This window comes from Zosterops lateralis, assembly GCF_965231275.1.
Source record: "Zosterops lateralis genome assembly, chromosome: 4".
Taxonomy (NCBI): Eukaryota; Metazoa; Chordata; class Aves; order Passeriformes; family Zosteropidae; genus Zosterops; species Zosterops lateralis.
In genome coordinates this window covers 22,577,456-22,593,693 of record NC_139765.1, presented here as the reverse complement: position 1 = coordinate 22,593,693, position 16,238 = coordinate 22,577,456, and the positions used below count along the sequence as shown (strand labels likewise).

At 41.4% G+C, this 16,238-nt stretch overlaps 1 protein-coding gene across 12 annotated transcripts; it reads right to left on the bottom strand.

Moving 5' to 3' along the window:
- Positions 1-2,698: 2,698 nt before the first annotated feature.
- CSF2RB (colony stimulating factor 2 receptor subunit beta) lies at positions 2,699-15,945 on the bottom strand. 12 transcript variants are annotated; one of them, XM_083860518.1, is made up of 14 exons: positions 15,715-15,945; positions 14,627-14,820; positions 12,625-12,754; positions 10,477-10,661; positions 10,000-10,148; positions 8,852-9,023; positions 8,629-8,761; positions 8,369-8,529; positions 7,348-7,493; positions 7,073-7,247; positions 5,976-6,072; positions 5,646-5,715; positions 4,758-4,861; positions 2,699-4,481 (listed from the first exon to the last, which is right to left on the bottom strand). In XM_083860518.1, the coding sequence occupies exons 2-14, from the start codon at positions 14,694-14,696 to the stop codon at positions 3,284-3,286; spliced, it is 2,790 nt and encodes a 929-aa protein (XP_083716644.1). In that variant the 5' UTR covers positions 14,697-14,820; positions 15,715-15,945; the 3' UTR covers positions 2,699-3,283. The 12 variants fall into 12 exon arrangements, with proteins under 12 accessions (XP_083716644.1, XP_083716647.1, XP_083716640.1 ...); XM_083860521.1 differs by having other exon boundaries at positions 12,625-12,704; XM_083860514.1 differs by having other exon boundaries at positions 14,627-14,786.
- Between the last annotated feature and the right edge of the window lie 293 nt (positions 15,946-16,238).

The following is a 16,238-nucleotide window of genomic DNA, read 5'->3' as shown; positions in this document are numbered from 1 at the left end:
ATGGTAAAACATCCATTGTGTAGTATGAGCAGCTGTTAGGGTCAGGTTGAAGCGTATGGGATCCTGGAATACTCTTGAAACGATTTACAAAGAGCAAAAAGAGGCATGAAGTCATAGTGTTACTTATTTCCCATATATAGAATGTAAGAGGTGGAGTTTCTTTTAATGGAAATTTCATCTCCATAGTTAGAGCAGAGGGAGCATGTAGGGAATGAGGAGAAGAGATAGAGTGGAGTTCTGTGGGAATAAGACTGTGTGTACAACATGCTTGTGAGCAAGAAGCTAGGCAGGAACTGCAGGATGAGTTGGTTTGTTTTCCATTACCCAGCAGAGGTACAAGATTCTCTGAATTTCTCCTGCTATTGTTCCTTGAGGCCTTGGAGGGCTTTCCACCACAAGTTTCTTTTTCTAGCAAACCATTCAGACCCATTTTCCTTCCTTACGTAAGAGACAACCCCAAACCTACAGAGATACAGCAACAGACGTGTTCAGCCTTGACCTTAATTAGAACTGCTGAGGTCACAATAAACTTCCTACCCTAGTCTCATGCAAATTCGAGTAATATGTTTCTAGTCAATGAAGATTATGATAAGGGAATAATAAAGTGATTACTTCAGAGCAAGGAAAAATGCCTGCTGTTAAAACATGGGCACAATCTTTTATGTTTGAGTATGCAGTAAGGAAAGGGTTGCAATCATCTCATAACTTGTTTTTTGACTATGTAGGAAACATTGGTGACTCATCATGCAGATATACAGGCTGAGGAGCTGGAACTACTTAGTGAGAAGCCCTACAGAGAGGAGCGTGTCATAATTGGCTCCTGAATCATCAGAATGATGATTTGTCTCCTGCATATCAGTACCTAGCACTGGGAAAGGGACCAGCAACTTGCCTTTGCACAGTAATTTTGTGGCTCAAGCCTATGATCAGGAAGTTGAAGACCTGGGACTCATGACTGCTTCTAAGTCTTGAATCACCAGGCTACAGGATTGTAAAATGCTTTTTACCACCCTCACTGCATCTGGACCTCATGCAGGAGAGAATGGAAAATTCATAGGATCAGCAACAGGTGAAGTTTATAGAAGTTTTGATTCCAGTAAGAAGTGGGTTCCTGTGGCAGAGAAGAGCCATAGATTATAAGATCTGTTTCCAATTTTCATTACATATTTTATTTAATGATACTTAGGTGGATATTGAAGAAAGAGTCCCTAGAGCAGAAACTCATTCTGTTCTAAATGAATCGTTATAGTTGGAAAGCAAACCTCTGTGCAGTTCTCCTATCCTGACAATGGTATGTTACTCTGCAAATTCCAGGCTCCTTGAGATGATAATCTCTGTGAGATCATAACAAATGTGCTTTTATCTGTAAATCCTGTCTCCAAAATCAGCCTCTGCAAATGCCCAGTGAAGTGCAGAGGAACAGAAGGAACAGAGAGCTGTCAGAGTACTGATCACATCTTAGAGTACTGATCACAATGCAAATGGGCTTTATCCAAAAGCCAGAGTTGAATAAAACTTCTTCCACTCATTATTCTCTTGATTATTAAGGCCCAGCAATTCAAGGCCCAGCAAAGTGATATATATATCTAAGATATTAATTCAAATACAACATTTGCATATGAATTTGAACATCTCCTTTTAGGACATGATTTGATAGAGCACAATTATACAGCCTGGAAGAAATTAATTGTGCCACTTAAAAAAGGCCAAAGAAGAGAGTAAAAAAAAAAAAAATCCATTGATTGCAAAAGGTCTAAATTGCAAATCTCTCAAAGTGTTCCTCACTGTTCTCTATTAGAGACTGCAACTGCCAGCCTTCTGCTGTGAAGAGCACCAAGTTCAATTTGCACACCTTTCAGATTTAAAATGGTATTTACAAGGAATAAATTCTCAAAAACCCAAATAATTTCACTGTAATTTCTGAATCAGCACAGTCTCATTAACTCAGCAGGAGGAATTGGATGGCACAAACACAGAACTCATTTTCTCTGTCAAGTAATACAGCAAAGTCAGGAGAAAATGTCCTACGTCACATATGGCATAGCTGAACCTATGGAATTTTTTGAGACCTGAGCAAATGAGCAAATAGTAACTTTATTGTAAACACAGTATTCTTAACATATGAAATTAAATACTTATAGGAAGAAAGAATATGTTTACTAATACAGATTTTATATTTCAAATAAAAATATAGTTTTTTGGAAGTCAAGTCCACCTTCAGGTCTGAAACCAAAGCCTTTTCACTGATTAGAGTAGCAGTTCTGAACAAATGCTCTTACCTTGCACCCCTTTCTATACAGCAAAATTGGGAAAAAGGTTTCCTCTTTCTCAACTCTCATTATTTAAGGAAAAAAAAAAACAACTAACTAAGAATCAATCAACATTTTAGGATGAAGTATATAATGCATAAACAGTCAATAAACCATAAAGAAAATTTTATAGTACTTCAACACTTAGAAGTAGAGGAACCCCAGCAATTACAGGCTTGTGCACCTTCCCAGCATCTCTTACCTGCAATTTTCTAATATTTTCCCCACTCCCTCTCACTGAACTTTAGGGGCCCTTGGGTTTTCCTTCACTGACATTTCTTCCAAATGGTTCTCTACAATTTGCTTTATGTATCTCAGTAATGTTTCCTTCTTATCTTTTGAATCCACCATGATATAGTGCACATTAACATTAAGAAAGTTTTCCTGGATTTCAACAAATTTTCTCAATTTTTATTTACACTTCAATAACTGTGTGGGGTTTTGTCACCTTAGACAATACCCATTTCATGCCATAGTGGAAAGGCAGAGATATAGAAAAGCGAGAAGTTGCTTGATGACTTTTAGAGCTATTTTACAAGTGCACAGAAATTAAACAAAATCGCTTTTAAGAATAGAACTTTTCTCTCCAAGGTTTCCAAGCTTGTCTTCTTCTGATGGCATTTCAATCTGTTAAGTCTGCATTTTCTGCCATGAGTTTTGCCAAGCAATCTGATATAACTGCAAGATGATTGTGATGTGTTACAGGATCATGAGGAGGATAAACTGTTCATCATGGATAAGTCAAAAAGTTTGAAAAACGCTAAAGGGTAATATTTGTGTTGTCTTTCATGCTAGATCTGTGAAGACCACTGAAAATGATACTGAGCTACTTCAAGTTTTTTAATACATTGGACTGGAAGCTTGAAAATGGAACTGGTCTTTATTTGTTCCTAGGTTTGAGAGTTCATTTTCACCAGATAGTTGCAACTTCTTTCAGTTACCTGTTTCTTTGGTATTCATTAATTTTTATCCATTCAACAGATTTCTTTGATCCTTAAAGATTGCTGCCAGGAAAAGTAATCATCTGATTTCAGGTTTTTGAAAAGCTGAATGGCCTGTATTTTTTCTGTCTTCCATACATCCTTTTCCTTGCCTGTGATGGATTCATCATCACATACAATCTGCCCAAGTGTTGTCTCGCCTTCAGAAGGTTTCTTGAACTGGTGGTCTTTGTGACTATTGCCCATCTTCACAATGGTCTTTAGGCTGTGGAAGCAATAGTCACCAACCTGGCAAAGGAAAACTGGCTCAGTGCTGTCAGGGTTTAACACCACCAAGTTATCTTCTGACAAAGGCTGCGTTCTAGGAATACTATTTTCCTTCTGTAAGACAAGCAAAGAAATCTTTGTGGGGTTTGAATATTCATGGAGACCTTCAGGAACAGTAAGATAGTTGCCAAAGGTATCCAATTCAGGAGATGAGGTTGGTGCTTGACCTGAAACTGGGATCATGACACCCGTTTTCCCCAGGGAAAACTCATGGCAAGAGTGGTCACTGGGAGGCTGGGGCTCCTGTGAGCCACAAGGTGATTCCTCAGCTGTGACAGGTGGAGGATGAGTGGAGGTGCTGGCTGATGGCAGTAACGGGCTGTCTGTGGTGATGTACTCCAAGGGACGCTGTTGAGGAGACGTGGTACAGCTGAGTGCCATTGGAGAGTTCTGCTCCTCTGTTCCCTTATTGGTGCCTTCCCCACAAGCTTGTGAGGCCTGCGAGACTCCTTCCTTGTCATTGAGGTGCTGCATCATTTCCTTCTGATCTGGGAGCATGTACTTTGGAGGAGCTGCTCCTGGCTCTTCTTGACTCTGTGGGGCCTGGGGAGAGTCTTCCCTTGGGAGAGTCACATACTGAAGGGAAACTGATTTCTTACTGAGACCCAGAGGGTCCATTTCCAGGGTCTGATGTATATCAGGGTGAGAGGACACCACTGGGCTGTACAAGTATGGACCATTGAAAGCAAAGCAAGGGATTGCTGTGTGGGAGGCAGTACTTGCATCAGCACTGTTTCTCCTTGAGATGGGAAAGGAATGACCAGCACTCATACTTGAGCAGGCAACTGCGGTGTGCTCAGACTCATTTAAAGCATGGTATGAGTTCTGTAGGTCCAGTATAACAGGGGAAACATCTGTCTTCCTAGTCTGCCCTTCAATGCACTCTGCCAAAGTCTTCACCTGCCTGAATGTGGGAAAGTTAAAAGTTGCTCGTGAGAGAGATCATTGTTTTAAACACAAAGTATAAACCAATCTTAGTCAAAAACACACATAGCTACACATAGGCTTAGAAAAAAAATTCTTACAGATGCAGTTACCTCTGTAGTAAAAAATTTCATCTCCTCCTCAAAAGCAACTTGTATAGGATTTTTAGTGACAGAACATTTGATTATATTCTGCCATGGCACAGTGAGGTCTTAGAGACTATCCACAGTGTTGGTATCATGTGCTGTTCACTCACCTGTCCACAACTTGAAGGAAGCTAGCCTGCTCCATCTTCTCTGAAATGTTGTATTTGTTGAAGTCCAGCTGGCGGCTTGTTGGCCAACTTCCCAAATGTCCTTTCTGAAAATGAAAAAGCAGACATGACCAAAGAGCAGGATCTCACTTACAGTAGAATCAGCAATTGTACATTTCTTGTGGACAAAGAAAACAAATAGGAGAGCCTACAGCACTTGGTTACAGGGATCCAACTTCACTAATACAACTCATAGGTATGTTCCCCTCTCCAGAAGATGGTTTCTTCAAAGCCATATTGCCGTACCACTGACCTAACTACAAGTACTCGGTGAGCCAACTAGGAAAGATGCCCTCCTAAACTTGTTGTTTGTGAATAGAGGACTTAGGGGACTTGATGGTAGGTGGTTGTCTTGGCCACAGTGATCATGAAATGATTGAGTTTAAAATTTTCAGAGTAATGGGAAAAAGAAAAAGGAACAGTAGAGTTGCTAGTCTGGACTTCAGGAGAGCAAATTCAAGCTGCTCAGGGAGCTACTTGGCAGTGTCCCCTAGAAACGTGCTTTTGAGAGTTGGTGAGTCCACAAGTGCCGGGCAGATTTTAAGAACCCCCTTTTAAAAAAACAGGATCAGGAAATTTTAAAGTACTAAAAATTTTTCTACATTGATTTTACATCACAGTTGTGATGACAAGCACAGCACAAAGAGGTCTGCTAAGTATAAGAGCACTATTCTGTTGAGTAGGACCAGAACTTCTCCTAAAACCAAGTAATAGATAAATGAAGATGTCTGTTTATTGTGGACTAGGAAACAAGAAGAGCTCTTAAGATTATTGAAAGTCCTGAAAAGGAAAGAGAAATAATGAATCCTTCAGGGTACAGTTCTCTCTTACCCCCAGGTAGCTCTGGATCAGGAGACTCTTGCTGGGGTTTGGAATCTTTTCCTCCCACATTCTCTTCTTCCTGCAGCAAGAACATAGTTTTCAAGATTTGCTTCTCAACATGGCTGCTACCAGAAAAGGCTGCACCCCATACACTGTGCTGCTCAGCACAGTGAAGCACTGGCACAGCACCACCCAATTCTCTCCCTTGCACAGCCCTGCACAAGGCTGCCCACCAAGGCCCATCTCCACACAAGCCTCTCTCCTGGGGGCCAAGAAGTGCCTTAGACTTTATGCTACCCACCTGGACTGCTAAGTCTACATGTTGCAATGCAATCCTACCTGAGGAAATACTTATAGCTGCAATAAGTAACTATCAGCAAAGCGATGATGAGAGCTGGGAGCGTCACTGGGAGAACCACAGGTGCCAGAACTGAAACTGAGAAAAGAGAAAAAGCTATCCACCTGCAGAGAGACTGTTTCCTGCGACAGGTTTTTCACTCTGGCAACTATTCAGGGAATTTGATATGTGCAGGGACAGGATCACTGAGCCTTCAAACTGTTGGAATATCCTCCAAAGTGGGACAGGCCAAATGTGACTGGAACAACATACTGACCAAAGGATTTCATTATGTCCTTTACTTGTTTGCTAAGAAGCAAATGACATCAGAACAAAACATTTTAAGCTAATAAACGGGCATGTTTATTTAAGCTAATAAACAGGCCCAAACAACAGTCATCACATCTTAAGTCTGCCTGAATCTGCAGAGTTCTGAGGAAATGGAATCTCAGAGATTTTCTAAGAGCTCCTCCTGTTAGCAGCCACAACAGCATACTAATTTCTTCCTGAATGAACACATCAAAATTTGCCCACAGTATAACCACTACAACCTTCTTCAGGACAAATGCAAGATCATATTACTTTGAGCAAAAGATTGTATGATGGCAGATGTTCTGCCTCCAAGTCCATAAACAGCAAAAACATGTAGATTATATCTCCAGCAGACTCCACTGTGTGTTTTACACAAACTTATAGTCACTGTGCAAATATAAAAAGCTGATGGCTTATGTTCTATCTTCTTAAAGTATCAGGCTCTTTAGTTACTGACAGCAGAATGAACTACTGGAATCAGAAAGTAATGATAATTTTTCAGGCAGGATGTCTTTGATTCATTCTCCACATGGAAAATGTTATGGTTAGTTGTACTCACCTTATGAAGGCAAGTAAAAAAAGAACCTTAAAAGGTCATTCACTTCCTTCCCTAATATTGTTGATATACTGCAAGGATGCAGGCAGGGCAGCTGCCTTGGCAAGTGACTCCAACTAGACCATGGGCACCTCACTCCAACCACAGCTGAGAGAATGTGATATACTAAAGAGCCATTCCAGCCATTAACAGTCCACCAAAACCTGACAGAATCAGCTGCATGAAAAGTACCATTCTCAGTCTTCCAGGTGAACTCCTCACTCCATTCACTCCAAGGTCCCTCATATTCCATAGGCCTATTCACCCTTGCACGCATTTTCCCCCTATATTCTGTAGATGCTGCCAGCATCTGCAGGGTGAAGATGAAAGGAGGTTCATCATTGCTGATGTTTAACTCCTGGAGAGTCTGGGGAGAGAGGAGGAGCACAAATGACAGAGGTGAGAAGAATTGTCTTTCCATTTGACCAGCAAAGAAATACCCATGACTCTTGGACTTTGTAAGTTACCTTTTCATATCGGTTGTTTTCCCAGTACTTGACTTGGTATCTCTGTGTTATGAAGCTGTAAGTCATGTTGTGTTTTATCCACCTTAGTTCATACTCTTGGTTCTCTGTTGCTGTTACTGACACATTTGCAGGCGGCAGCACCTGAACTGGAACACACTGAATGTCTCAGAGAACTTACAAACCTACTGCTCGAGTGCTCTCTTTCCACATTGTGAATCATTTCCAGGGACTGAAAACAAGGTTGTTTTGTGCAATGTAAAATGGCTTAGCTTTTTAACACTTCTTAACTCTCTGCATCTTCATTTTCTAGTCAAATACTACAGTAGACCACTAAATAATGGAAAATCCATACCTGTGAATACTAACAGCACTCCCTCTACAGAAAAGCAGCAAAGCAATATTTTCGTCCGTACCTGTCCACCACATTTCCAGAAATTTTCAGTTCTCTCCAAGCTACCTCTTGATATATTCACCCACTGCAGGAGCTGCCCTAGTTTTAGAGTTTGAAAAGTCACCCAAACACCTTCAGATACATATGGGCAGAGATGGCCTACCTGGTGCGCCTCACTGGGCAAAGGCTTCCTACCTCATCCAGTGTTCCAGGGGCCATTGCGCAAACTCACAGGAGCTCAATAGCTTCTTGAGAAATCACATAGTGACACACTCCTACTCACCACAAACACCTCTCACTACAGTTCCCTGTCACCTGCGACACGCATGGATGTAAATCACAGAGAAGTTAGCAGGGTGGTAAATGCTCACTGAGAAGCTCCAGGTCAGAACTTGGATTTTGCACACGGTTTCCATCACTGTCACCTTCCTCAGAGTAACAAGTGCCACTGAGGAACTCCTTACCTACATCCCAGAGCTCTGACCTGATACAGTTGCTTTCTTCATCAGTGATGGTTTCTTCTGTTTCCCACTCCCCTTTCCTCATCATCACTGTCCTCAGCCCCACTTGCTCAGACAGGCAACTCTCCAAGAAACAAGAAAGAGAACCAAAAAGAACACAGAAGCTCACTGTTTTTGTAGGCTTCAATCAGTTTGCCCTCTGTCTTGGCCCGGACAGACACATGGTACCGGCTCTGGCTGCTGGAATTGCTAACGGGGATCTCACAGCTCTGGACCACATATAGGGTGTGGGGCAAAGTCTTCTCATGCACAGGAGAGCACTCCTCTTCTCTGAGGGGAAGAAAGAGGATGAATGGAAATCAGGGGAATGGGACAGGCAGAAGCCCCATGGGAGGGGCACAGACACACTGCCATGGGCAGAGCACATACTCTGATGCTGGGGTGGCCCTGAAGAACAAGCCAAAGAGGACAGAGGTGGTGATCGCTTTCTTCACTTCCCAGCTGCATGTCAGACGATCTCCACCATTGAAGAGGCAGTGAAGGTTCCTAGGCTGAAGGCCACCTTCAGAGAACGTAAGTGCAAGGTTAGTGGCAGGTAGGTTCTGGCTTCTCAGTTTCCAACCCTGCAGGGCCCCACTCCATCCCATGCTACCTTCAGTGGTCTTCCACAACACCTCCATGCTCCACTTGCTGTACTGCCCAGAGAAGCCGCTGGCCTGCCCCGGTCTGGCTCGCACACGGGCAATGTAGCTGCTCCCTGGGACAAGGTCCTCGTGGCTGAGACTACAATGTGTGGTGTTGGAGAGCAGGAGAGAGACGGCTTCCTGTTGTTGGGGGAGAGGAGGGACAGGAAGAGACGGAGGAAGTTAGGACATTGGGGAACAGAGAGGTGGAGGGAACACAGGGAAAGAGTGAGAGGAGAAGTTGACTGCCAGGCTGCATCTCCAACAGTCCCACAAGTGTGATGGTCCATGCACATGCTGCCATGTGGTGCTTCCTCGCTGCCACACAAGAGAGGCTCCAGCATGTGCTGCAGCACAACTCAGAAAGGGCAAGGCATGGCCACTGTCAGGCACAATCTCCCCCCACAACAAGTAGCAAACTCCTGCAGCTTGCAAAGTCCAGACTGTCTTCAGCTCCAGCTATACATGTTCATAGCACTGCTCACCACAGAATAATGTGGGAATCTGGCCAAGGTAATTCCCCTAAAATCTAAAGATCAGGCTGACAGGTACAGAACAGAAACATATGCAGATCTAGAGAAATGATAGGGCAAAGGATATGGACTCCTAAAAACTTAAAAAAAAAAAAAAAAAAAAAAAAAAAAACAAACAAACAAACAAAAAAAAAACCACACACACACAACAACAACAAAACAACAAAACAACAACAAAAAAAACCATCCAAAACATATTTGTCTCAAAGGGAGAGCAGCTTCAAATGCATTTTGCTGTTTTCCCCACATGAATGCACAGCCTTCTGTTGGAATGTGATTTAATTCAGTTTAAGAGGGATTCAACCCCAACTCAAATCCAAGTACTGTGGTTGGAGGTTTCATTGAGTGGAGAAGAGGTCTTTGCATTCAGTTCAGCATTCAGTTCAGGAAAAATGGTATTTCACTGGACAAGTCACTTGCTAACAGAAAGAGAGCCCTTTCCACCTGACCCAAAACAACACTTGTGTCTCTTCACTGTCCCTGAGAATGGAAAGAACATTAATTCATACAACTTTTACCACAGACTTTCAACTGCCCAAAATGGTGCAGTCCAAACCGGGACTGCTCAGCTCCTCTGTTCTTACCTCCCAGGATTCCCACTCCTGCTTGTAAGTGACTTCATAGTCCAGTGCACTGCCCAACCCTTGGCTTCCATCGGCTGTTTTCCAGGTCAGCAAGAAGTCTCCTGATGTCATTGAGCTGATTGAGAGGTTTTGAGGTGGGAGAGGCTGAACTGGAAGGTGAAGGTACAATGCATGAGAGGAGATAATGAGGAAATTACACAAAGAGGGGAAGAAAACATCTAGGTAAGCTTCCCCATTTCCAGAGTATCTTACCCCTGGCAGACCAAGTACCTCCTGCATGAATAGCTTCTGAGATGATACCAGCCCCAACTGCTCTCAGAAACTTGCCTTCTCCTTTGCCTGTCTGACCCTCTCAATGTGGAACTCTTTGGCAGTTTTCAAAATGGAAGTGGAATTCACTTCCAGGTGAATGGCAAATACATTCTCAAAAATCGTTAAAATTCATTAGGAAATGAGAATTTGGTATTTAAGCCTTACCATTTTGGAAAAGATCAACATCCAGTTCTGTTCGAAGCACCTTTTTAGGTCTGAAGCCATAAATATCATCTACCCCTATTCCAAAATAGTCTGTAGTCTTGTGGCAGACCCAGTGCACATACACATCTGGAGTTTCACTTAAGTAATTTTCTGTCTGGCGTTTGCAAAACATGTCTTTGTTCTCCCTGTGTACAGAGAAAGTGATCTATAAAGATCTGATTTGAATACCTGTAGTTAGTGCAAAATTAAACACCTGAAACCAATTTCATCCCATCCTGCTGTTGTAATTCACAAAGGCACTTATATCCTCTTCTCACTGTTCCTGTTAGTCCTGTTTGCATCAGTTAATACGAGAAACATTTTTAACACCAGAATTTTGCCTCCCCATTTCAAAGTCATGCAGCAGAATGCTACTACCAGTTCATTTTGGTTACTTTTTAGCCTAGCTCTATGTAATCTCATATTTTTAGGTGACAAATATATGATGAAAATGAATATCATGTAAATACACCTTTTACTCAGAGTTAAAGGCCGTAAAATTTCTGATGATCCTAAGCTTCTTGAAGACTTTCATTTTGCAGTACCAGAAAAACACTTAGAAAAAGATTCTCAACCAAAATGCACTTCAATGTCCTTAGTAGTTCTGTTCTGCCAAGGGATTTTAAGTATTCATTAAAGATTTCATCCACAATGTTAATCATCCTTTCAGATGGCCTTTCTCCAGGTCAAGGAGCATCATGAAAATTAGAAACAATTTTTTAAACTAGGCAGGAGAGGATAATCTTTGTGTGGTTGCAGTAGCCTTAGCTGCTGGAGAGATGTGTTGCTTCTTTATGTACTCTGTGGAATTTTGTTTGTGCTTATGACTTCATGCCCAGTATATTATCTTGTTCCAGCTCAGATGAGAAATCTTAAGTTGTGAATATTTAAGGCCAAATACTCTCTTCCAGGATAGGATGGAGTCTTCTAGCCAACTATACGTCAACAAGCATTATTCAGCACTATTGCTATTTTTATAAGTTGTGTATTAGCAAGGAAACCAGGGATATTGCTGAAGTATGGATTGCACACTGCAATATGTGTGTAGCCTTAAGCAAAAGAGTGAGCTCAAGTGGTGTGAGGCCCCAAAGTTATCTACTCACCAGCATTACCTTACAGTTTGGGGTTTAGTCAACTATTCTTAATGTATGAGCTGATCCTGTTTAATTGTTGGCTATTTTGATTTCAGCTGTGTGACTACCCATGTTTAATACTTGCTTGTCTGATTAGTTCATCTCAGTTATGTTTCATGATCCACACACTTCATCATGTACGAATGTTTCAGAGAATCCTTCAAAAATCCAAGGAACTTTATATCATCTTTTCCCAGAAGTATTTAACTTCAAGGTCCTGAACCTGCAAGTTCTTCCATTATTTTCATCTGCTATTAATTCCCTCTCGTTTGCAATAAAATCAAGAGTTCTTCCTCTTTCCTTTTCTTCTTGTATCCCCAGACTCGAAATAATTTTCTTCTCAACTATCCATCTTTGCCTTCCTCTCTCCCTTAACTATTCCTCCATTTCTGTTCTTTCTTATCCTCACAAAAATCCAGTCTGGTGATTAGGTTCCCTTTTGAAAAGGAAACATATGTAACAGAGTGATACTGTCATAAACAAACCAGTATCTCTGGGAGGAAAACTGATGGCACAGATAGAGAACTTACCAGTCCTCTCCATCTCATAAATATACAGTCTACACACATTTCTCAAAAGCTATCAAAACCACACTCTCAGTGATGCTCCTAAATGAGCAAAATAACAGGGGGAATGTCTCTTCCCTTTAGGGTTTACAAACAATATAACAGTTGTTTTGACACCTCCTTCTCCCCTAATGCTGATTATTAACAGCCTATATGCCCCAACTTATTTCATATCTATGATCCTACACCAAAGTTATGGAAAATACTTGTAATGGTGATAAAAAGACTCCACTGGCACAGCCTATTCATTCCTCTCTTCCTGATGCCTCAGAGCAGTCACAAGTTTTGCTGAATTCGAAAAGAAAGGTGGATGTGTTTTCTGAAAACTTGACTGTTTGTCCGTAATATTCCATGTTATGGCCAATTTCCTTTTGGACTTTTATCTAGCTCAGCACATCTCAGGTACTTACATTTTAATATTATCCCTTTGGTAAAGAACCATACCAACAAGGTCATGAGCCTCTGAATGCTCCATCCATGTGCATGTCACCTGTGAATTGTAGTCATTGTAGCACTTCAAGCTTTTCATTGGGATACTTTCTGGGAAAGGAATTCAGGCGAAAAACAATATAAATGGTGAGAGATAGCAGGAGGTACAGAATGGGTAAGGCACAGATAACTGTATTCTCCTCTTGGCACCAGAAAAATCAGACTCATGGAAGTGTTTGGGTTGGAAGGGGCCTTAAAGATCATGTAGTTCCAACCCTCCTGCCATGGGCAGGGACACCTTCCACTGCACCACTTTACTCAGTGCCCCATTCAATCTGGCCCTGAACATCTCCAGGGATGGGGCACGACTCCATGAAAATATGTGCAGAATTGTGACCATTCTGCACACCTCCACAATATACAAGTGTCGAAACCAAGCTACAACTAACAACAATTAAATGAAATCTTTGTGCCTGCATGGCATAAAGCTCTAGCCAAGGTATCACTTTTCAAACACTGAGTATTTCCAAGGATTAATAGATACCATGGTCAGCAGACATATGGTGGTCATTTCCTCCTTATGTGTTGCTGTGTGAGCTTCTTTGCTACTAACTTCCTAGTAATGTTTATAATGCTAGAAAGGTCTATTTAAAAGTGAGATGCTCTGGGAATAGCCTTGTTATGACTCAGAAGAATGTCCAAATTAATTTGTTGTAACTAGATTTATGATCCAGAGATGGCATCAAGGATACTTTTTTTTAAAGTTCACAACTGTGAAGCTAAAAAATACAGACTGCCTCTGGCACAAGCACTATGAAGCAAGCTGCTTTCTTATCCTTCCTTATTTTCTCTGAAGGTAATATCCATGCTGCACTATTGGGATATTGCACCTTCAGATGACAAAGGTGTCAGTGTGCATATGGAAGTGTGTTCTCTCAAATAATATTTCTTGATGAGAGCTAAAATCACCTTGTTTGAGGGGCTTTTTACAAGCAAAAATCCATCAGAACAGAATGATGCTGTCTTAGCAGGTGTAAGAGAGGTACCTTACTTTGATCTGCTGAAAACCAATACAAAGTAAGTTCTACTGCATTCCTTGCATAACCAGAAAATCGAGCATCCCACATAGAAAAGGATGGTCCGGATGTGGGGCTAAGGCTCAGAATGCCAAGAACCCAGTCTGACCTATACAGTAATACATTTTCTCTCAGAGACCTCCACAGAAGATATCCTGTAATTGATGCTGGGCCAGGCAGCACAACTCCTCCAGCTACTGCAGACATGAGGCATCTGCATTAGAAAGGGTAGATGTCCAGGAGCACAACTCCTGGCAACACTCTTTTTCTGCTGTCTTTAGAATGGCTATAGGCCTAGCCTGGTGGCAGGTATGGTGTCCTACATATTCCCAGCTCTGTTAAATCAATTTAGAGGACAGGGGAGGACAAGGAAAGGACAAGACAAGGACGAGAGGGGAGGGAAAATAAGTTCTCATTGTGTAAGAAAGGAAACACAAGCAAAGGATATGGCAGATGGTCTCTTTATTTGTCAGCTATTGCACAAAAAGAAAATCAGGTCATCTGGAATTTCCTCTTGGTAGCCCCCACCACACTGTCTTGTGTCCGGCCACATGTCTCTACTTCTGTGCACTGCCATCTGAATTATGCAGCCCTTCATTTTCCTATGTTTTCACTATCAGGATCTATCCTTCCTTTCTTTCACTCATTATGCTATCAGCTTGTTCATCTCATCCATTTATACAGTATTTCACCTGTCCATACCATCAACATACAACTGATTTGGCTGCACATGTACCTGCTACATGCTGGTTTTGATCAGGATGTCTGTTCTTTTACAGCTTAGAAAATAGGAGAAGGAAGTAAAAAAGCAAGCAGAAAAGGAGGAACAGCATTAGCTGAAAGGAGACAGATATAAAAAGAATAGCAATAATGGAAGGATAAAAGAGAATATAAATTTGAATCTCACCTTGAATGGCTTGAACACAGAAGACCAAATACAGATTCAGCAGCAGGATGAAAATCTCTTTCATGTTCATATTGTCCTTGGCACAAAGGCTTGATCCTAACTCAGAATTTCAGAGTTTTCACTGCCCACTGGCTACTCTCTTGCCCTGCTTACTGTGGAGCTGTTGTTTTCGTTTCACATAAAGAGAAGTAAAACTGAATAAGGGAACTTCTTTAAGATCATGTTGAAGTGACATTCAGGAAGAACTTCTACCAAGCATTTCTTGTAGGATAAAATCCATGTCTTTTTACTGTGTATTGTTGCAATGCAAGCAAAGAATGAAGTAAATGTACATTTCCAAGGAAGTGCAGGGATTTGGTCAGCTGAGTAGCAACAAGAAAAAATCCTAATTTTTTTATAAGAACTCATCCTTAAAATTAATTTCATTCTTCTGCTCTTTATGCTTGAAGCCTTCCTAACGAGCTACAACAATGGAATGTATTTCTTAAAAATATTATCTGAACCACACAGTTCCTAGGAGCTGTAATCCAACCAGCAATTCTGGTTGGATTTCCATATTCATTCACTTTGAGAATTTCCTTCAACATATTACTTTTCTAGGTGCCCCCCAAAGAAGTTGCAAATTGTAGACATAGTATCAAAGATATTAAAATTATTTATTTCCTTCTCTCTCTCTCTCTCTTTTTTTTTTTTTTTTTTTTTTTTTTTTTTTTTTTTTTTTTTTCTGGTGATTGTAGAGAGTGAAAGTAGATTGAGCAGCTCCAGGACCATGGACCACACTGTTCAATACTGGAATTTAAGTCCTTTTGGCCATCTCTCATTGCTGTCTCAAAATCATAATACACACACCTGCTTAAATATGTTACAGATCTGAGACTTTTTCTACTTTAGGGGAGCACAGAAAAACTCCTTTTAAATTCCTACTGACTTATAGATTATTCCCAAATGCCACTTCCTCGGACTACAAACAGCTGGCTGAGCCCTTGAATAATCATTGCAGCTAAGGAATCCCTCAGTAACTCACAAGTCCTTGTATGACAGCAGACTCTGCCATTATGCTTCCCCCAGAAAGGAAGCCATTCCCTTACCTGGATCCAGGGGTGTCTATGAGGCAGATGATTCAACCTGATGGGTGACTCTCCCTGTTCAGCCTCCCCCCTAGCACCAGAATCCTCTGATGCAGAAATCAGCAAACCCACACTTGCCTAGAACTGGATACAGAAGTATAAACCAACCACAGGATTTTCTTGGCAAGTAAGTCTTCAAAATAACTGCTACATCTTTTGTGAACCTCAAATGCCACTTTCAGAGAAGCTGACACCCCCCTTTCAAGGAAAGTCTGTGCAATTGCACAAAATAGGAAGTTTGTACTTCCTATTTTAGCCCCCAAAGCACGCACTTAGATGGGACTGTTAGATTGACTAGGAAGGGAGGGAAAGGAAGTTTGTCATTGCCAATCTGTGTGTTAGCAATTACCAGATCATGAGACTTACATATTTTAAGAAAGAGAAAGAACTGACTGCAGCAGAAGTAAGAAAGATGAAGAAAGAATTTTCTTCAGTGCTGTTTCTTGCTTTACTCTAGGCTAGACAATCTTCATGGCAGGAATCCC